The sequence below is a fragment of the Pseudopodoces humilis genome, chromosome 3, assembly GCF_049639895.1.
Source record: "Pseudopodoces humilis isolate 2021_Gansu_Grassland_sample_001 chromosome 3, ASM4963989v1, whole genome shotgun sequence".
Classification (NCBI taxonomy): domain Eukaryota; kingdom Metazoa; phylum Chordata; class Aves; order Passeriformes; family Paridae; genus Pseudopodoces; species Pseudopodoces humilis.
Window position 1 is genome coordinate 15,368,977 of NC_142202.1, and position 21,677 is coordinate 15,390,653.

At 37.4% G+C, this 21,677-nt stretch overlaps 1 protein-coding gene across 4 annotated transcripts in view; it reads left to right on the plus strand.

The window, feature by feature from the left end:
• The window catches only part of LCLAT1 (lysocardiolipin acyltransferase 1), a 111,810-nt gene that overhangs the window by 24,435 nt on the left and 65,698 nt on the right, over positions 1-21,677 (plus strand). For all 4 annotated transcript variants that reach the window (XM_014252970.2, XM_014252969.2, XM_014252968.2 and 1 more), the window contains 2 exons: positions 13,040-13,208; positions 15,435-15,633. In XM_014252970.2, the coding sequence (XP_014108445.1) occupies positions 13,044-13,208; positions 15,435-15,633 (364 nt within the window). In that variant the 5' untranslated portion in view covers positions 13,040-13,043. The remainder of the gene's footprint in view (positions 1-13,039; positions 13,209-15,434; positions 15,634-21,677) is intronic.

Below are 21,677 nucleotides of genomic sequence, written 5' to 3' on the forward strand. Positions count from 1 at the left end.
TATTACATTGCTTATGTATTTCTCTTTGAAAAGGCTGTTAAATTGTCTTACCATTAAACTAGTGATGGTGGGGGAGAAATCTAAAAATGCTGGGTTTGATGACTATTGCTAGCTTATCTTCTATAGCAGAAATTCTCAAAAGGTGTCACTTTATTGTCTGTTCTCATTTCTCTGTAGCAAAAACCCCCAAACAAACAAAATAAAACTTTGATTGCTTAGTAAGTATGCTAATAATATCATTATTTAAAACTGAATTTACTCTATGTGTTGCCCGTAAAACGTTTCTAAATATTGGTGAAGGGGATTGTTTGCATTTCTTAATATTCACATCTGGGGCAGAGGGAAAGTAGACTCAAAGAATAGTTTAATGAGCATTTGTCTTCAATTTATTTTCCTCAATACTCTGTTCTGAGGGTCTCATCAATGCATCAAAATTATTAATAGGATTTAATTGACCAGCAATCTTTGACATCACTTAGTCCAATGATTGATTCCTCTTACAGGCATTACTTCAATAATACATCTGTTTGATCCCAAAAGAAGAATGGTTGTGAAAACTTCTTTGCTTACTGTAATGGTTCAGTGAGATGTTCAGCTGTGGCTGAATTGGAGAGGAAACACATGCTGTTGTAGCTTGTATCTATGTTGGAAAAAAATTTCAATATAATAAATTGTAGCTGTTGTTGAAAACTCTGTGCTCAGCAGGAATCCATGTTTCCTCAAGTTGTTTTCAAATTTTCTCCTTACTGCATTTTCAAAATTCTTAGCAGCTCTAACCCTCCTTCTGCGAGTTAGACAAGGATTCTTGGGAAATAAGGGCGGTGGAAAACACAGGCTCATCTACGCCTGAGTCAGTATATTAATCTTCTGGGTTGTAATTGGTTTCAAATTGTCTTTGTTAGAAGGCATGTTGTGTTGTCTTGCTTAACTGGAGTACAGGGCTTTACAATAGCTCTAGGCTTCCCCTTTGACACAGTGTGTTCCTTCATTCCCAACGCTGCGTTCTTTTGGCTCTTTCCGTCCTCTCTCCCCGGCTGTTCATCTGCAACAACAGCAGGGGCACGTGAAAATGACTTGTGTGAGAAGTTTGGAATGTTAAGCAACTTCACATAAAATTAATATTTATGTGTTTTAGCCTTGAGAAATTATGGCCTTTCTTCTACGTTATTTGTGTTAGTTCAAGTATATAACTGATACTATAACTGCCAGAGATTTTTCTCACAGCATACTTTTAGATACCAGTAGAAGTTGCAAACTATATCTTCCGTTTAAACTATGAAAAATGCATTATTTATCTTTAAATAAAAGAATAAAACACTTTGTGAATTTCTAAGGAGAGATTTTAAGGCCATCTGCATATTAAGATCTACCCTAAAGGAAGCCTGTGCTCCTGTATAAATTCAGGTCAAAGTATATACAAGAGCTCATATTTAGTGCTAGGAGTGGAAGGACTCAGAAGCATCCACGTATGTTGCTGGATTTTTTAGTTTAACAATCACAGCTAACATTTTTGGAGATGCCACTGCGTCAGCCACTGTTCAAGGTTGGCCTGCTGAGGGGAGAAGTCAGAATATGAAGGGCAATACCGTGCTTGTCACTAGGGTTCTTATTTCAGTGCCATTGTGGAGAATTAGGCGTAAAACCCTGCTTAGTAGGAGTTCAGACATAGGAGTGAATTCTCTTCATTTGGTGCCTCCACTAGAACAGAAATTCCCATACTACTCATTCTGCCTATGAGCTTGGAAAGTGGCATCCCTGCATGTATGCCTCTGGAAAAGACAGCGATTTGACCCAGCTGCCAGTTAATTAATTCATAACATTTTAGTAAAGGGTTGTAACAATCTTCCTGTGCCTTGCTTGATGAAGATTATGTAACTACAGTTTCTGTAAATAGTTTCCATGTATTTACTTATGTTAGCATATATTAATGGCTTTCATAGAGTCCAAGTGATCCTGTGTAATTTCAGGTCTTTGATCTCTGTGTTACATCATTTGCTATCACTACTCTTGCTCTTGTTTATCAAACTGTTTTTGATGGCCTTGCTGGCAACAAAAATATTTTAGAGCTCAGCATCTCGGTGTAGGAGAATGTAATTGTCTTTTCCTTGCCCAGATGAAAAATGTTACTTAACTCTTGAACATAAGAATATTTTATACTAAATGCTCTTATTTTTAATGCCTGCCTTTCTCTTTTTTTTTTAATTTTGTACCTATTCATGATGTTTTTTTCTTAACTTGAGCATGCCTTGCAGTGATACCTAAAGTGGAGTAATTTTCTTGAGGCTGTAGTGTTTGAATGCAAAGTGCCCCAGTGAGTAAAGGCATGCTGTCCTTTGATTTGTTATTTGAAACCACACTGAGAGTTTCAGCATCGTGTTTACTTTCAGAAGACACAGGGAGAGAAGCCTCAACCTGATGAGGAAGAGAGGGAAGTGGAATGTTGTAAGCAACTATTTCTGACAAGTCCATAATTTGTAATTTCCCCAATAAAAATATCACTTCCTCAATGTGCATTGCAGTGAACTCATTAAAAGCATTTCAAGAGTTGTGGTTACATTTGGGGGTCCTTCTACAAGTGAACCTAGAAAGATGTGCTTGCTTTCTCACGTGCTTTCTTAGTTAGTTCCCCAGTTACTTACTAATGAGCATATTTTGTATCTTGAAGGTAAGTTCTTGCTTCTGTTTCTGTGATATTACTGTGCTAATCAGAAAGAGTAAATTCTTTCCAGGAATTCTGTGTTTCTGCATAATCTTTTTCCTGAAAGGTCAGGGTTCTTGGTAAAAGGGGAAGCACCAGGGTGTGTTCCCACTTGGAAATAACTGAGACAGTATTAGATCTTGGAAGAAATTCTGGTAGCAAAAGAGAAAAGGGGGGGGGAAAAAAAGGAGGAAAAATCCTTATAATGAATTGGTAGATCATTAAGTCTTTCTGGCCCTAAAGAAAAGTCTAGATACTAGATATGGCTGATTAAATGTGTTTCATGACTATCAAAATTGCTGTGAGAAGATTCTTGATTTAGATATTTTGGTAGCTTGTTGGATAAGATTTATCTAGTAGAAAGATTTCCTCTTTGATTCCTTTTTTATTGTTATTTATTTTAAGGAGGAGAGCGCATACCAATAAATAACCTTCAGTAGTCTATTTCTACCTTGTCACCTATTTCCTTTATCTTCCACATGATAGCTTTGGTGTAGGGCAGGGTATTATTTATCTTTTGGGCTCTCTTTCTCTAGGTATGAGCAGTGTAGTTTTCAGAATGATCCAAACGATTTTTTTTGCTTTAGTGGCCAGTTATTCTTGTTTTTTTCCCCTATTGCTTTTCAGCTTTTAAGGCACTTCTGTAGCAGCATCAGTGGTACTGAGTCAGAGACTGGAGGGGGCGTCTCTTGGTCTGTAACAATGCCCCGGATGTTGTTGGGAAGCTCTTTATCTGTAGCTCTTGCATGCTTTCTTTCCCCCCCTTTTTCCTAATAGCTCTTGCTAAGCCAGAGCATTGCTCACATGTAAAATCTAGTAGTCCCTGAGTAGCTGTAGTAAGTTATTTCCCTGACTAGGTCACTTGCTGTTCCGTAATTATTTCATGGATACTTTGTTCTTGAATTGACTAGCATCTGTGTGTCTGCCACAGCATGTCTGTCTAAAGCATCTGCAACTGCCAAACGTGTTTGCAGCTGTCTTGAATTTCATTCATACTGTACATTGACTTGGTCTTTGTGATGGGAAATGCAGCACCTATTAAACCACTTCTGAATATTTTTATAAGCTCCTTTCAGTTCTGGCAAACTTTATTAGAAATTGAGTTTCTGTTTCAAATGAGCTACTATTTCACATAATAAAAGGCTAAAAAGCTAAGAATCATGGTCTTAGATGTTGCTTTTTTCCTTGTTTTTCTTCTGGCAGCTTGGTAAAGTATTGCATAAGCACTGGCAGATAAACTTGCCTGATTGTCTCAGCATTGAATTACTTTATTTAGCTTCTTATGCTGGTAATTTGTTTTAGGCAAAAATGACCTTGATAAATGTTGATGCAAAACATTTTGTTACTCATTTGTCAATAGCCCTGGATCCTTTGCATCTAAATGCAAAAAAAAATTTGCAAGTAAGAATCAAATGGTCACTCATATCTTTGTAGGTGTTTGAGGGACCAAAGCCATTCAGCTTTAAAAAGAAACATGAGTTGCTTTATTGTATACTGTACTGAAGAGACATTTTCTGGCTTTGAGAGCATTTAAGTCTGAAGCAAAATGTTTGATAGAATCAGATTCAGTAGCCCTGGAAGCAGAGGCAACATGTCTGCATCAGACTGCTGCCGTGAGAATCCCTGCTGAGCCACAGAGCTTTATCAGTACAAGTACGGATGGACCAACTTAGTTGTGCGTCTTCCCAGGCACAGCCTGCATCCATGCACAGCACAATACTGATGGTTTACACCCTGAAATGCTCTGCTAGAAATGGTTTTGAAGACCTCAATCCACCTGAAGCCCTGGGCACATGCTTTTTGGAGTCCTATCAGAAGACAAAAGCTTCTCGTTGTAGCCGATGGAAAGAGGAAATTACAGAGCTGAAGATGGGGTTAAAGCTACCCTTCTTAGCAGTGGTTTGTAATGTAATCTTAGAAATAGCCAGATATACTGTTCACTGATCCTACTGGTGAGCTGTGCAAACAAGATGTGAAGGCTGTTGTCAGGAAGACTGAAAAGCACAGCAGATCTTCATCTCTGACTGTAAGGTCCTGAAGCGGAGATATTGCTAGTTAATAATGGGATGGTAGTTTGGCAACATATCGTTTTGACTATGCTTTGGATATTAATCTACACCAAAACATAATAGACTGAAAACAGGATTTCATGTCCAGAAATGGAGCAAATACAAATCAACTCTTTTCTGCTGCTCCTAGTGAAAAGGAAACATTTATAAATTTTCTGCAGAACTGCTGCATTTTTCTTCTTTTGCATCAGAGCCTGCCAGGTAACCCATCTATTGTTTGTTCTATGCTTACCTTGGAAAGCAGCCAGCCTGTAAGCACAGCTCACTAGAAAACTACAATTTATTTGACTTTTAAAGTTGTTATAAACTTGGGATACTTGCTGATGTGTAAGTATGCTTCAGAGTGCTGTGTACTCCTGACACAAAGGCAGCCCTGCAAAATTTCAAGTTCTCAAATGGAATTTTCCAATTAAATGGCTAGAACATTTTAAATGTTATTTGCAAATGTTTTTTTTCTTTGGTATTTGTCTTGGAAATACATTTTTAAAAGCCTGAGGCAGTTGCAGAGACTCAGAGGCTTGGCAGAGTTATTGATAGTAGCAATTTATCTTTATTATTATTATTTAAAAAAATAATGACATAAATTTGTCTGTAGGTGCTCTCCATCTCTCATCTAAGTACTGTTGAGCCAGAATCGCTTACATGGTGGGCAAATGAAGATAAGTGTCTAGTCTTTCTCTTCAGTCATTTAATAATTCTGAGAGTAGATAAAATCCATATTCTGATCTTGCAGCTGATTTTAGGTGGAAACTCACTGGCTTCAGTACGTTTGCCGTTTGGATTTTTAGCATGGGGCCTGCTGAACTTTTGCAGCATATAATATGCTACTGAGAAAAGGAATAAAGTAGTTTAGCAATTGTTGTTGCTCTAGAGGTGTTGCCTGTCAGAGTATAAAAGATGCTAAAAAAAGAACAAAGCTGCATTGGATAAGAAAAACAAACCACACTGCAGTATTATCCATCCAGAATCAAATTCATTTGCATCATACATTATAGCTGGAAAAGGAGGAATTATTTGGGTTAATATAGTCTGTTTTAGAACTGAGAGAGGTTTTTGTAGAGGATGGTCACAAATACAGGGCTCTTAAACTTTTTCCAAGTTGGGTACCTTGCTTAAGGCCTCTGAAAGTCTGCTTTTACATCGCCCCTCTTTATTTTCACAATTGTGCATAATCGCATAATTGAGTTAGCATAAGCTGTCATGCTGTTACTGTCCTTTTAATAGTCACTGGTTTTCCTAAGCTACGTGAGTTTTGTTCATATGCCTTTCCTGTATTTCTTCTTAGTTGTTAACCTGATGAGAAAATTCCATCTTGATGAGGGCAAAAAAAAACATTTGAAGTTTCATGGATGGCTCTTTCTCTGAGAGTGATTTTTAGTTCAGTGCCAGTGGCAGAGATTTAAAGATATTCCTCCAAAAATTACTACTTTTCTATTTGAGTAACTGTTCTTCAGCATGAAGTCCTTTATTTCTGTTTCCCCACTGAGGATTTTATTGTGAAATAGATACTTCTGAAATTATAAATGTCACTGCTTCCCACCAAGAACAGCTCTGAACTAAAGTGTTGGGGTGCTCTTATGCAGGGAAAAAGAAATTGATTTATTGGTTTGTTTGTAACATCTCCAATTACAAAGTGGAATATTTTATCTGTTTTTCATAATTTTCACTTGGATTTGTTATCCATCAGTGTTGGTCAGCTTTTTGGTCTGCTGTAGATTTTAAAAACCAAAGGACTCAGATTTGCCAGCAGTTGACCACAAGTAACTTTTTTTAAAAATAGATGGGTCTCGAGCTGGACCTGCAGGTTTTATATAAAGTACTTAATAAACCCCTTAAACTGACACTGCTCAATGTTTATTGCAAGGTTATGCTGGCTTTTTTTGTTTGTTTCTTTTATTTTAAGATGGGATGGGAGAAATACAGCAGCTGTTTTTCATCTGCCAAACCTATTCTTGATGACTTGTCAGCCAGGGCACTCTGTTTATATTGGTTGTTGTTTAATACAGGCTTGTGGGGCCCCAGCAGCTTGATGGATAATGCAGAGCACAACTCTATGCATGGAAAGCCATGAAGAAATAATTCAAAATTATTTGTGTCTGTGCAATATGCATAACAAAAAAAATGAGGTAGCTTTTGGGAGTAAAAGCTCTTGTGAAGTTCTTCCTACAGCAAATTTGTCAATTCATCTCGGTTTTCTCATTATAGTAAGGAATAAAAAAAAGCTACTTTTCCATGAATCATTGTTTTGTTTTGTTATTTTCAGGAAGCAGCTGTAGCTATTGCATGATACCCTCTTACAAATTATTTCAAATACCTTAGCTCATGTTTTCATTAAAGCTTTATAGGTCTAATGGTTGTCTGGAGCAACAGTGGAAAGAGAACAGGTAAACGAGGGTGAAAAAGCATCAGCCTGGTTTGATGTCTGTACCCTGACTGAATTACCTGCTTACAGTGTCTAAAGGCTGTACTGGAAAGAATCTCAGCCAGCATTTTTGCATTTGGGAAGACACAATTACTTGGAAGAGCAAATTCAATATTCTATTAAATTTTTTATTGAATTATAATAGTCAGATTAAGTCTTGGCAAATAAAAGAGATAATAAATTGTGGCATGCAGTAATAATCATATTTTATTTGTAATATTTACAGAAATTGCCCATTACATTTTGTGCTTTTTATTTTGTCCATCTGTAAGCTAATATCTGGTATAGTGTCAGGGGTGTGGCTTGTGTTGATAATTACCTTTTATTGCCCTATCCTGTATTGTTTTATGATGCATGTATCTCTTACGTTTTTTAAATGCAAGAATTGTATAAAAAGGAAGTCGTTTTAGCGGTCAAATGCCTGTTTCTTCACGTATTTTTTTAGTGATAGTGATCTGTGCCATATTTGTATGTTCCTTAAAATACTGAAGTGCCCAAGAGAAAGATCGGAAGGGTTCTGTGGAGACTGATGGAGCTTCCTGCCTGTGTTGTGTGGACTTCTGATTAGAGTGGCTGTCTATGCAATTAATAATTCAGCTTCCTCCTGCCATTGCTTCCCCTAGAACCTATTCTGTTTCTGCAGTTCTTTTAACTGAGGCACAGTTATGAGCGAGAAATTATGTGATCAAAGAGATGGGGTGAGTTGTAGATCTGGAAACACAACTAAGTCAGTCTACACAAACTTGCTGCAAGCAAGTTTCTTTTTAAATACGGTCCAACATAGAAACTAGTTTCTTGCTCTGGGTGCAAGAATTGATAAAAATTTCCTTTGAAATGCTGTTATGGAAGAAAACCATGAAATGCTCAAATAGAAGAGTGTGGTGATTTTGTTGGACTTGAAACGTTCTGCTAGGATGTGTCATTTCCAGTGAAACTTTGCTTGGCTGATGTGTTGTCAGTTGGGCACCTGCTTAGAGTTCTCATTTGCATCACTAAAGCTGGGAAGGGCTGTCACTCTGCCTGCTCTCTGGTTTAGATGATTTTGTTCAGTAACCTGAAAAAATAAACAAGTAAAAGTTTGGGTCATTCTTTGCTGGTTTGTTTAATGGACACCTAGCTACTTGGCAAACTGTTCCACTCTTGTCTACATCCTGGAATTTCAATTCACAGCACCCAGATCAAAGGTTTTAAAATTGTTGTGAAAATGGTATCTTATTTGGAAATGGTGTTTCAGAATGCAACATTGAACATGGGAGGTGGAATTTCCAGCTCACTTGTTTCACTTGCCCTGCTTGGAGGAAATGCAGAAGTTAAGTCAGTTTGTAGTTAAGTGCTGGCTTTCTTTGCAGCACCGTTAGAGAAGAGGCATCACTGGCTGTTTGTGTGAGTTTCTGCTTGATTTCAATTGAAGATGTTTACATTTCTACTGGAAATTGACTGGAAGAAGCATTACATCCAGTGCCTAGTATTGCCCATTCAGGTTTGAAGACTAATGAGCAGTTTTATTGAATGGAAACATGCTGACCAGTAATCGTACACTGTTGTTTTATTGGCACTGAAGAGGGTTTCTTTATTTTTTTCAATGGTGTAATAAAACCTGATTTGCTCACTTCATAGTACTAAGTGCTTGAAAATTTCTCTCATTATCAAGCAGCTGGCTCTGTTTGTCAGGTAGTGTTGCTCAGTGCTATGCTGAGGCTAAAATCTTGTTTTACATTGAGCCTGAAAGATGAACTAACTTGTTTGTACAAGCACTTTGAATTAACTGGGAGCTGTTAAGGAAATGTGAAGCATGTGGTGAGTCTTGACTATGCTGAGACTTCTAGACCTTAAAGTTTAGAACTTTTTTGTTTCTTATCAGATAAACTTATTTTGCATCCTTTGCCCGCTTAGAACCACAGAAGCAGTTGTGAAGAAAAGTTTTGCTGTAGAGAACAGTATGTTTAAAACCTTTTGAAATCATCATAACAACAAGCTCTGGTTTGTCTGTCATTTCAACTGTACCTCCAATAAAAGCATTTAGATGTTAAACAAAGCAAACCAAAATCCAATCACAGGAAAGTACCTTTGCTTTATGTTACTATGCAAACATTTTGTTTGCATAGAATATTGAAATAATTTCAAGTAAATATTCTAATAAAAATGAAGTTTACAAAAACTGGGAAAGTATTTTCTCCCCTTGTAGCCAAGAATTTTTCAAATTAACTGAAATAGAAAGCAAAATTGTATTTAAAGAATTATTGTTTCCAGTTACCTGGAGACAGAGCATGTTTTCCTTCTGCTATGGCAACAAGAAAATGTGAAATACAGTACCCAATAACTTGGAGTTCTGCCATAAAATAGATTGAAGAATTACAAGCCCAGTATGAGGGTGCTGTCTTTATCACTGTTTGCAGCTTTCAGTCTGAATTGTAAAATAATTTCACTGTCTCCCCACAGCTCTGACCTACACAGCTAATGGAAAGTGGCTTTAAGATACATAATGACCATCCTACACGTTAAATTCGGTGTTGGGGGAGGTTGCTGCATTAGAGAGTTGTCAGCAGCAGTGAGGGAATACTTCTGTACTTTGAAAATCCTTATGTCCTATTCAGGCTTCCTGTTGAATCCTGTAATTCATTTCTTGGGTGTCTAATCTCTGGCATGAGTCAGCTCCAATTTTTTTTTTTTTGTTTTGAGATTTTTCACATTTGTTTTAGATAATTTTCCAAGTCCTCATTAGGTTCTCCTTCTTTGGCTGTTTTTTAATCATGTTTTGAGGTTGCAGGCATGTATTTTGCATTGATTTATAGCTGTTACTGGTTGAATGCAGGTGTTAGATTTGGGATGGCTGACATATCTTAGTGACAGTTTGTTTCTAAGGTAGGTATTTAAGGGCTGAAGAGTGCAAAAGGATAAAAATAGTCAGTTCCCTCCTGTCTTTGGTGGTAGGTACGTGGAATGGTAAACTGGGTTACAACAGCCTGGGTGTGCAGAGCCTGGTCTGGCCCAGCTGTGTGCCAGCCCTACATCCTCAACCCTTACAAACTTGTGCACTGCACTCCCATTTGGATCTGTTGAAACTTTCTCCCTTTCTTTCTTTCATTGTGGTAGAGGAGACAAAGTCTACTCTAGACAAATGCATGTGTAAAGATACATATATAATGTGTTATATAGAAGCAATAAGCAAAATGCGGTATTTATCACACTAAAAATATGGCCTTAGGAGTGATAAATGGTATTGATTGAAAACATACATGGTATCTTTTGTGTCTAGAAATAAACACCACAGTGTTTAACCCACTGGAATGCACTATAACTTATAATGCATACACTGGAATGTAAAAAAAATGTACTGCTTGGTGCCGGTTGAAAAAGAGGAAATTCAGAAGTTCCTCAGATCTTTTCCATAGCTCAGATACTTTCATCTAAAACAAACAAAAAAAGTATCTATGAGACGGTCTTTCACAGAAAATACAATTTTTTTTCCTTAAATCTTTTGTTGTGTGTAATAATTTGAGGGAAGGACCAGTGCAAACTGTGGAAGGGACAGCCCCTAAATAAGTGACCCACATAGTCTGGAAGGGTGACAGAGCAATGTCTCCTCTCATTAGCTCTGGGGGTACCTGTGTGCAGCAGTCAGGTGTTTGGAACTGGGGCGTGTTCTCCATCCCTGTTGTCTGGCAGCCTTTTGGAGCCGTGGTGTCTGTCTGGCAAATGTCACTGCATCTGACTGATGGCTCTGAGAGCCTCACAGAGGACCAGAGCAGCTGGCTGAAGCCTAACAGACTCCTGTTCTGTATCTGATAGTGGGTTTTACCTGTCTTAAGGCTGTTTCCAGTTGTTTAGATACATTTGTTCCTCAAAAAATGCCTGTTTAGATCAAGCACATTGAATTTTAATTCTGTCTGCTGCCTTTTGCAGTAGGTTTCAAATCTTGATGTCAAGAGAAGGCTTTTTCCTCTGGTCTTGCTGCAACTAATAATTCCCCCCCAAACCCCTTTCTGTTGGTTCCTGGTTTTTTCTGTTTTTTTCTTGTTTGTTTGGGGTTTTTGGGCTTTTTTAATTTTTGTTTTTATTTTTTGTTTTGGGATTTTTTTTCTTCTCTTCTGCCTTTATCTTGGACTTCCCCTGCAGAGGTTTGCAATAACAAATAGAAAAAGTCAGGTTGAACATTTCCTTCAGGGCCTTACTGTTCAAGGATCCCTTAATGTGTCAGAATTGATCCTACTTAGTGCATGCATTTGTGCAGACGTGGTTATCTAGTTCCTGTTTTTGGCAGAAAAGAGAAAGCTCTGTACTCCAGGATATAAATAATGCGTATTTGTTTGAATTCAAATTTGATTGTGTCAAAATCTCTCCGATACAGCTATTGTATTTAGTGTTGCTTGTTTTACTGTGCTGCAGAAGTACAGTTAAATACAGCTTCCTATATCCTTCTTGCACTAAAAATTTGCATGGCCTCTTGTCTCGGCCTTTCTCCAAATACCATACAGTTTAGGAAATTGTTAGAAGTACCTCAGAGTAGAGCTACTTTCTTGTTACTTGTCAACATGAAGTAGCAGAAGCAAATTTCATCTGCCAGCAGCCCTAGCATTGCCATTTCTTGACTGTCAGGTACTTTGCTGTGCAAACATCATTGCTATGGACATTGTACAAAACATACTTGAGATAAATCATGTATGTTACAGTGCACTAGGCTTAATGGATTGCTTTTCCATTGCTCATTTTAAAATTAAATCCAGCAGCTTCCTGTTTTTCTTGTCCTGAAGTCCTATCTATCTGATCTCTTATAATTTCTAAAATAGCTTGTCAAAAGAAGGAATTCAGTAAAGTGACTAAAAAGTGACTTCTGCTTAACCTTTGATTTTTAAAAACAATTGACTGAGTCCTAAATAGATGAAAACAGTCTATTTTTAGGCCCTAATTTAGAGAATTGATATTTCCACATTTGCTTTGTCATAGCTGGTAGTAGTTGCTAAATTGTGAAAGCTTGTAGCTATTACAAATGCTTGGAGGATTGCTGAGTGTTCTGCCATAATGCACTAAGAAGCTCAGTGTACTGTACATTTCAATTTATAATAAGACAGTGTAGCTGATAGCACAGATACTGAAATATTTCAAGTCTAGACTATGCCTTAAAAAACACAGGCTATTGGCTTTTTGGTGCAGCAAGTTGGAAATTAACTGATAAGGGCAGTTGAAATACAGCAGACTTCAAAGAGTGATGAGTTCTCCAAGCCAGGGTGGGTCGGGAGGGTTCAGCCACTGCTTGCCTGCCTTGTTGGGATGAAAAGGGAACTGGTGTTTGAAAGGGCTGGTCAGTGTTGCCAGGTTTGAGTGGTTTGTGAGGGAGGTCACACAGAGAGCCTTGTTAGATGGGGAAGATGAGTTTCTGCAATGCTGTGTTTAGCAAGACGAAATGGGGTGGAGAAATAGAAGAGCAAAGTTTCCTGTCTTCAGAAAATGGTAACATTAGTATTTCACCACAGACAAAGATAATGGCCAAAAAGTTTAATGTAGCTGGTGTTCTCTTATATAGCCTTTTTGTACCTTTGGATGATAAAAATAGCTTGCTGAAGATTTTTGAGTGGAACTACATATTGTAGTAATGGGAGGAAATTATGGTGCAGCTGATACTTTTATGGTCCCTTTAATATCCCAATTCACCTTACAAATCAATGTGTTTATAAAGTCCTTCTCTTGCTGCTGCTGGGGAAGAAGAACATTTTGGTTGTGTTTACTGTTGTCCTGTGTTGTTAGCTGTGGAAAAAAGGAGGAATATTACCTCAGGCCGGGCTTGCAGACTTGAAGAATTACGTAATTACTTTCAGTTTGTCACTCTAAAGTAATGCCAACCCTGTTTTTCAGAGCCATGGTGTCATGGAAGGGGATGTACTTTGCACTTGCACTATTCTTGGGAAGTTTCTTTGGAAGTATATTCATGCTGGGCCCTTTTCTGCCTTTGATGTTCATCTCACCAGCCTGGTACCGCTGGATCACCGACTGCATTGTGGCCACTTGGCTCACACTCCCTGTGGTAAGTGGCACATAATCCAGGTCTGGGCAACTGTCTGTAATCCCACAATTTAGTTTGCTCTCTAACACTTCAGATTTTATTTTAGGGTTTTTAAAGCTATTTATGCTTCTGTCTAAACAGGCCCTAACACACTTACTGTCTTTGGAGACTTAGGGTTGAGCTCAGTGTTGTAAACTGTGTGCCTATTTACAGTTCCCCACTTCTTTCACAGTTGAATTTATATATCAGCTAATGCTGTGTGTTCACTTTATGCTTGAAAAGGCCTTTTTGTGACATCTTCATTCAGTGTCAGATGCAGAGAAGAGTAGGTGAAATTCCAGTAAACAGAAGGAAGTTTTTTTATACTGTAAACTTCCAAAATGAGTTGTCTTGTAAACTCTTTCTTCGGACTATGCTCCAAGTATTGTATTGGGAAAATTTTCCACTGTTTGGTACATTGTTGTCAACCTTCACCATTTTGTTACTTAATCCTTTTTGGAATTTAGCCCTTGTAGTTGCATTAGAGATAAATGTTTTTAGGTGAAAAAGAAGAGCTTCCCCTAGAAAGGAGGTACTCCTCACTTATAGTGCATCAACTTTACAGCTATATGAGTCTGGAAATCAGTAACAAAGCTCTTCCCTGAATTGTTCCAAAGGAAAGACAGTGTGAATAGAATCTGTCTCTTCTGTTCTCTAAAAGCCAGAGGACTTTGTTGCTCTAGTCCATTAGAGATTCATTTAACTTTTTTGAAGTAAAATGCCACATTGGTGTGCAAAAGTATGTATCTTGTGGCATAAAGGAAGTTTTATCCATATTGTATATCAAACAGTTTCTGCTTTTACTGTTTCTGCCTTGTGTGTTTTAAAGGGGCCTCAGCTGTTTCTTACTTTAAAATTTCTGTTGTTTTTATCATTACTAAATGTAGAGAAATTAGGAGGGCCAAGGTAATCACCAGTAAAGGAAATAGATTGTTATTTCTTGTCATGATGAAATTTAACTGAGCGCTGATACTGTCACAAAATAATTATTTCTTTGTTTATCTTCAAATTTCTCTATAATTTCAAACTCCCCAAAATCAAATACCAGTCTTTTCTTTGATTAGTTGCCTGAGCTTTATAATTCTGGGTTATTACAACTGGTTTGTGATAACTTTTGCAGTCTAGAAGTTTGATTTTTAGTCCACACTAGAGCTAGACCAAAATAATTTTAATACCCTTGTGAAAAGGATTCTATCTTTTGAGAATCTTGGGAATTTTGATTCAGGAAAAGAGTCTCAAAAAGATTTTGCATCCAACCGTTTTGAGGCTCAGACCTTGTCTGCCTTAGTTTTCTATCCTTACACTCACTGCATTCTTAGTCAGGAGAAGCAGGTTCTTGGTTTGTGTCTCCAAACAATAAAGTGCTCTTGTACCAGTTGGACTCCAACAGGGAAACTCTGACCCTGACCTCTGATGTAAGAAATTTTCACCTCTCTCTCTCTGCTATCACATTTTACTTCCTTTCTAGAAGAGTCAGCAGGATGTGCCAGTGAGGTGGGTCTTAGCTGTTTCAGTTTAGTTTGGCTCATACTAGGCACACACAGAATTGACAGAAATATGAACAGAAGTTGTTATACTTTCTAGAGCTCTGTTTAAATCCCTAATGTTCTTTTTTGGTTGTTTGTTTCTTTGTTTGTTTTTGGGGTATTTTTGGTTTGTGGGGTTTTTTTGTTAGTTTTTGTTTTTGTGTTTTTGTTGGTTTTTTTTTTAGGAAGAATGGGGAAGAGAGGGTAAGGAGGTAATTTGGAGGCCTTTTCATATTAAGGCCTGAGAAGGTCCTATGATATTTTTCTGGTTTCTTTTTCTGTGTTGACTGGGTTGGACAGCGTGCTGCCAGTGACCCTGACCTTAGGGGCAATAGATACTTGCAGCCAGTCTCTCCTTAGATTACCTAACAAGTTATAATCCATACTGACTCACTTACATTTCTACATGATAGTATTCCTGGAAAACCAGGGAAAAGTAAGTTTAATGCAGTGTTGGGAATAGAGTGCTTTTTAAGAAGTGCTGCTTAATTGTTGCTTCCTCTTCCATTAAACAGCTATTACTGCAGAAAAGCTGGCTGCTTTATTAGAAAACAGAAGTTTGTTTACCAATTGTAATGTGAGTGAATAAGTGAAATTATATAATTCAAATTAATTTTTATTGCTAATGGGGTGATGCTTTTCTTCTGGGAGTAAAGCCATAATACTGAGATACTATTTCTAGGCCTTGCTGGAAATGGTGTGTGGGGCCAAGGTGGTTGTCACTGGAGATGGATTCATTCCTGGAGAAAGGAGTGTCATTATCATGAACCATCGCACACGAATGGACTGGATGTTCCTGTGGAACTGCCTGCTGCGATACAGCTACCTCAGACTTGAAAAAATCTGTCTCAAATCCAGTCTCAAAAGCATTCCGGGATTTGGTATGTCACTAAACCCTTTAATTTGAAAGGAAAGTATGTTTAAATTATGTCCAGCACAGTTCATAACCTGCTAAATGACATAGGCTTAAATTCTGTTTCAGTATTTAAAACTTGTGTAAAATATGTGGCATGTGGAGCAATTAGACCATAAATCTCCAGAGCACACCCTCATTACATGCCTTTTTTAAGATACTACATGTGCTGCTGTTGCTTGTAGGTAAATACATTTCTGCTTTACGTACTGAAAGCATTTTTCAGGATGATGGAAAATGATTTTCAGTTTTTTCAAAGTCCCTTTCAGCATTGTGGTTTGGGTGCTATTTCACCCCACATTGCAAATGCTCTCATCAAGCTTCTTTCTTCATTATCCATTGTATACTATTGTGAAGACTAAAAAAAAAAGCTCTGTAGGCAATTGCAAAGTTAATGGTTCATTTTAATAACTAATTTTGAATTGAACTTGACTATGCAAAATATTCTGTGCAGGATATGAAATCATCAGGATTTATAGTGATGTAGGCTAGAAAGAGATTTCAGTTGCACGTATTCAGAGAAATTGTTTCAGATAGTCCAAAAATTGTTGCACAAATGGTTTCTGAATAAAGAGGCAGACTTATCTGAAATAAAAGCATCGCTGCATTTTATTTATCTCTTAGATTTATTTGCTGTTTTATACAAAACTAGCTTGGGCAGGATATGCGTCAACTTTATGATGTCAAAAGAGTAACCTTATTTATGGTTGCCTTTTGTCAGGCCATTCATCTGAACAGATAATTTTGGCAGGATTCCATCCTGAGGAGCTCTCCTACTGTTGCATTGGATTGCCATTCACTGTTGCATTGTGTTGCATTCAGTGCTCTTTTAAGTAACAGCAGCCGCAGCGTAATGTGCTTTTTTTCCCTTACAGACGCATATTAAGGTCAATTTTACTTGGCTAAAGACAAATCTCTTTTAATGTGACAGGAAATGAGAAAATGCTTATTAGGTATCTTCATTTTATAGCAGAGATGTTTTGAAATCTTGGAATCAGCTACATATGCAACTTTTTCTAGCAGTAATGGAAGATGAAATCAGGAGTATTGTGGGGAAGAATCTTAGATTTCTGTCTTCAAAAATAACATGTGTTTTGTTATTAGAAAAAAATATTTGTATATGTCCTTGTTAGTGCTTTTAATAAAATTGGAAGGTCAGCTCCAGGAGCTTGGATGCTAAGCTATGCTTGGTAAAATTTGGTTCCTTGAAAAGGTGTTGGAGTCATTTAGTGATAGATTTTTTTTTTTTTTTTAATTAAGTTCTCAGTTTTCTGCACAAACTGAGCACATCTAATGGGTTTGATCAGTGAGCTCAGGCAGAGGAATTCATATCAGGTCATTATTAGCAGACCATGATGCCATTTTTGGCATCATTTTGATGTAGCAGCTTAAGCTACTAACAAAATCTGGGGTCTCATCCTCTACTTTGTGATGGAGAGGTGGCACATGCAGACATTTGCCTTTGTTCTTTCCATTGCAGGATGACAATTTCTGGTGGTAGAGCTGACATCTGGATCTGCAGTGTTATAAACCACTATTTTTATGCTAGAGCCCCAAGAATTCTCCACAGTGCATGGGCTTTGAGGACTTTGGTTGCAATTTTGTGAATTATAGCTTATTTTTCAGTAAACTGTTAATGTTGGGTTATTAGTCACAGAAGTGGAGTTCAGCTAAACTGCATCCTTCACTGAAACCATAATTCAATGTCCTAAAATTCTGAAAGATAAGCTTCTATTTTATCATGGTGTATCTAAAAAGAGGCCTTAGAAATTCATGTCTCTGTGTTCAGTCAGGCTGGGTTTTGGATGGCATTTTCTTGCAAAAATAAAGTATTCTGTATATCTGTGTAATTAGGGGATTGTTGGAAAGTGAGACTCTTGGATTAAATGAAGATTGCTGGAGAAAGATGAATCTGTATGATGTTTGTTGAGGCAGGATCACTGCAGAGAATGGCATCTAAAGAGGACAACCCTAAATCTCAGACAGTAAAATTTCTCCCACTTACTGTTCTCGGCCATGCTGTGTTGCATGATAGACTCTTATTCAGGTTTTGGGTTTGTTGTTTGTGTCCTGTGGTTTTTAACTAAATGTTGTCCTTTATGAGCTTGTAAAAGCTGGAAGATTCAGTGCATTGCATCTGTAATTGATACTTTAGATGGTGATAAATGAAGATATAATATTTTTAATAATTCAATGAGCTAAATCTTTCAGTTTTATCTTTTAATATATTTATATGGATTAGTTGTACATAGTCAGATGTACAGGATTAGGGAGGTTTGATACACTAGCTAAATGCAATTTCTAAAAAATCTTAATCTAGTGGTAATAATGCTTTGAGTTTCAGAAATACTTCAGTGCATATAGCATATTTCTTTCAGTGCAATTTTTTGGTGATCTTTCAGAGGCTTTTCTTTTTTTTTAACAAGCATTAAATTTAAAATTATGTTTAAGATAAGGTTTATAATGCAGGCCTTCCATATCCATGTTTCTAAAGCTTTGTTGTATTCAGCATAGCACTTTCGTTGTCATAAGTAATTTCCCATTTGGGTGTAAAAATAGGTCTGTGAGAGATTATTCTCTTACCAGTGGCATATATGATAGGTGAAGGGCAAAGGTGGGAATGGAAATAGATCCAGAGTTCCTGTGAACCCCTTTGTAGGTTAAAAGTGTAAAGGTATCGGATTTAATGAGTCTGTATTACAAGTAGGCAGTTATTTTCTAGTTAATTATAATTAAAATCTGAGGATTCACTATTTCAAGGAGACACATTGAGTCATTTATCTAGTTCTGAAGTTATTAATTTTTTGCATTCCAGTGTATGAAAAAAACTTAAAATTGATTAAAGGTGAGCTTTAAAAAAAGAAGTCCAAAGAAAAACAGATGGTCCTTTCTTCCTGGAACTGTAGCTTTGGCTTGATGAATTGTGCGCAGTAAAGTTTTCAAAAAGAGATATTATGTTTCAGTAATCTCAATTTCAGAAACATTCTTGCAGCATTTCAGTACATCTTGCCAAAACTGGCGTCTCGAGGGAGCACTACTCTGCTCTTGGCTGTTGCTGCAGTTTCTCATCTGACGTCATCAGAAGCTTCTGACACATTCTGCAGTATCAGTTTTCAAGGAGAATCTCTAATGGCATTGACAGGCAGTTTCCTGCATGGTCTGACATGATAGGACTTCTCTACACTAGTTGTAATAGATAGGAGCAATTAATATTCTCAACTATTCTCAATTAATTAGAAGTAGTTTGGGAAGTGATACAGATTATGGTGCAGTCATGGAACACATATGGTTCCAGTAGGTAAAAAGGAACATACAAGGTAGTGTCAGATGACCAGATAATGACTAGGAGATGGTTTTAATTTTCTTCTTAATAGTTTCTTTTGTGCAAGTCTTCTTGTGATAACCAGTAAGACTTCACTGGGAATAGGTGCGTGTTTTAATGATGGACAATTTGAAGTTTGAAGGTGTTGGATGAGCTTAGAGTATGTAGCATGGCTGCTACATGAGATAATTTTAATTCTAGTTTTGCTTAGTGCAGATGGAAATATGAATACCATCATAATTCATTATAAAAATGTAAAGTATGCAGGTGTTTTCAGGCACCATTGATGGACATATTTTGAAGGCTTCCCTGTTTTGAAAAGGCTCACTAAGGCTGCTAAAGGAGGGAATTACAGTTGAAGCAGACTGGGACAGGAACAGGTAAGGAAAGGACAAGATGACAAAGAAAAAAAGAGGAGAATAAGCAAAGCTGACAAGGCTGGAGTTGTTAGGAGTAGAGATAACTGAGTTACTCTGTCCAGATCTTCATCTCTGGATCCAAGTTATTCTGTGGTTAACATTGTTCTCAGAGAAGATTGTAAGATGTAGGAGTTTTTTAGTTGTTTTTCACTCATCTGTTTGCACACATGTTGTAGCTCTCAAAGACTCAAGTTAAATGCCAGGGGGGAAAAAAAAGGACGTTTGCTCTATTTCAGCACTGGGCTTAGCCCCACCAATCTTCTACTACACGTCAGTTGATCCATTATAGCTGTCCAAGTGTGCGAGCCTCGCCTGCAGCAAGCTCAAAGTAATTTGAGTCATCTTGGTTTTCAATGAAGCAGGGCAAAACAACTCAAATTATCCTGTCTTTGCCACAGGCTAAGAGCATGCACACCGACAGCTATGATGGATCAGCTACCATGAAGTAAAATATTGTTGTCACTAAGCCTAGAAAATTTTAACACTTAACTCGATTGGAATATAGCTAAAGCAGCACACTGTGGAGGATCTGGACACATTTATATTGGCATGGCAGTGTTTAGGCTGCCACAGCTACTTCCATAGGTAGGGATGGAAATGCTTCAGCATGAAGTTTCTTTGCTCAGGCAAAAGCTAATCTATAGTTGGATTTACATTAAAATTCTTATCAATGAAGTGTATTAGTTAAAAAAATTAAAACTGTAGCCTACTGAACTTTCTAGTATAGCTCCTGTGTCAAGTATCTTGCATTAAAATAGGCTGAGAGTTTTGAGAAGCTGTGATGTTTTGTCTTGTAGCAATTCAATTCTGAGCTGCCAGACTTAATTACAATAAAGTTGTTATCCTACGTGATTTTGAAAGTAGAAGCTGCAAAGCATGCTCTCTAATGGCAAACACAATTGTTATTCTTCCAGTTAAACCTGGTGAAGACTCTCTTGAAGAAGTTTTAAGTGTGAATGAAGGATTATTACTATGCAGCAGAAATGCAGCTTAAGTTGGCTGTAACCTTATCTGACTTTTTTTTTTTCCTTTTGTAGGGAAGAAAAGCTTAGGGGCCTGTTTCCCAGCTTGTCTCATCCAGGAAAGGCATAATAGGTTTCTCCCACCCCTGTCAGGGAAAAAAAAAAATCCCACAACCAAAGCCAACAAGCCTGTGTTCCATTAAACTTTCCTTGTCCTTTCTATATAATGACTCCATTTGTTCTCAAGCCCTTCCCATCTCCAAAATACACATCAAAAGTGTGAGATCAGATGCTAACTTCTTTCATTCTCTCCATTTTACAAACAATAAGTGATGGAGGGAGAGGTTGTTTTGTCCAGGCTCACAGAACAAACAGGAGCAGAGTTAGGTTGGCATGTTTTCCCGACTTGCACTCCTTTGCTGTTATCAGTGGGTTATGCAGGATCTGTACAGCTCAGCACTTCAGGCTGGGTTCCTTTCATGGTCCTTCATGGAGGAGATGAAGCAGCTGACAGGATGCAGGCCTTTGGAAGAGGTATTTTGCTGTAGAATCTCTTCCCATTCCTGACTGACAGTTCAGATGACACATCCGTGGGAGAGTCTCACACTGTTTGGTAGAGCCTGCTTGTTCTTCCTTCCAGTCTCACAACTGGAGGTTGTTTTCTTCATGTCTTTGGAGATTTAGGAGTGATGTGGGGCTTTTATCCGGATACATATTGGGCAAGACTCATCTTTTTTAATATTTAGGTTTTCACGTTCTGTTTCACCTTTTTGAAGTATTTTTAAAATGCATCAGAAAAAGCTACATTCCAGCCATCCCAGGGCCTTTGCTCTAGTTTGCTTTACTTTTGAGTGATGTTATGTTCTGTTATGTTATTCTGACTTTACAGTGCATCAAGTCAAATAAAATTCAAATTAAAATTTAAGATGCACTGTAACTGAAGAGGTTTAATAGTCTGTAATAACATTTATGGCATTTTGTAAGTAGCACTAATATAATGGTAGAGTTAATCATCTAATTGTCCATACTCCATAAAAATGGCATAATTCAGGAAATGAAATAAATTTTTGAATATGAAGTGTGCAAATCACATCCTTCTGAACCATGATTAAAGTACTGAATATTGAAAGAAGTTCTACTTTCCAAGAAGATGGTTTCTCTCTGGACGCTTTATGTATATGCACATGTCTTGCCACTACTGTAATGAGTTTTTCCCACATGCTTTCACATGCTCTGTGTGTGTTCCTTGGCTGAGAGATACCAATTCTTCAATGGAGTATTCTTTCTAGAAAGTTCCACAGTTATATTT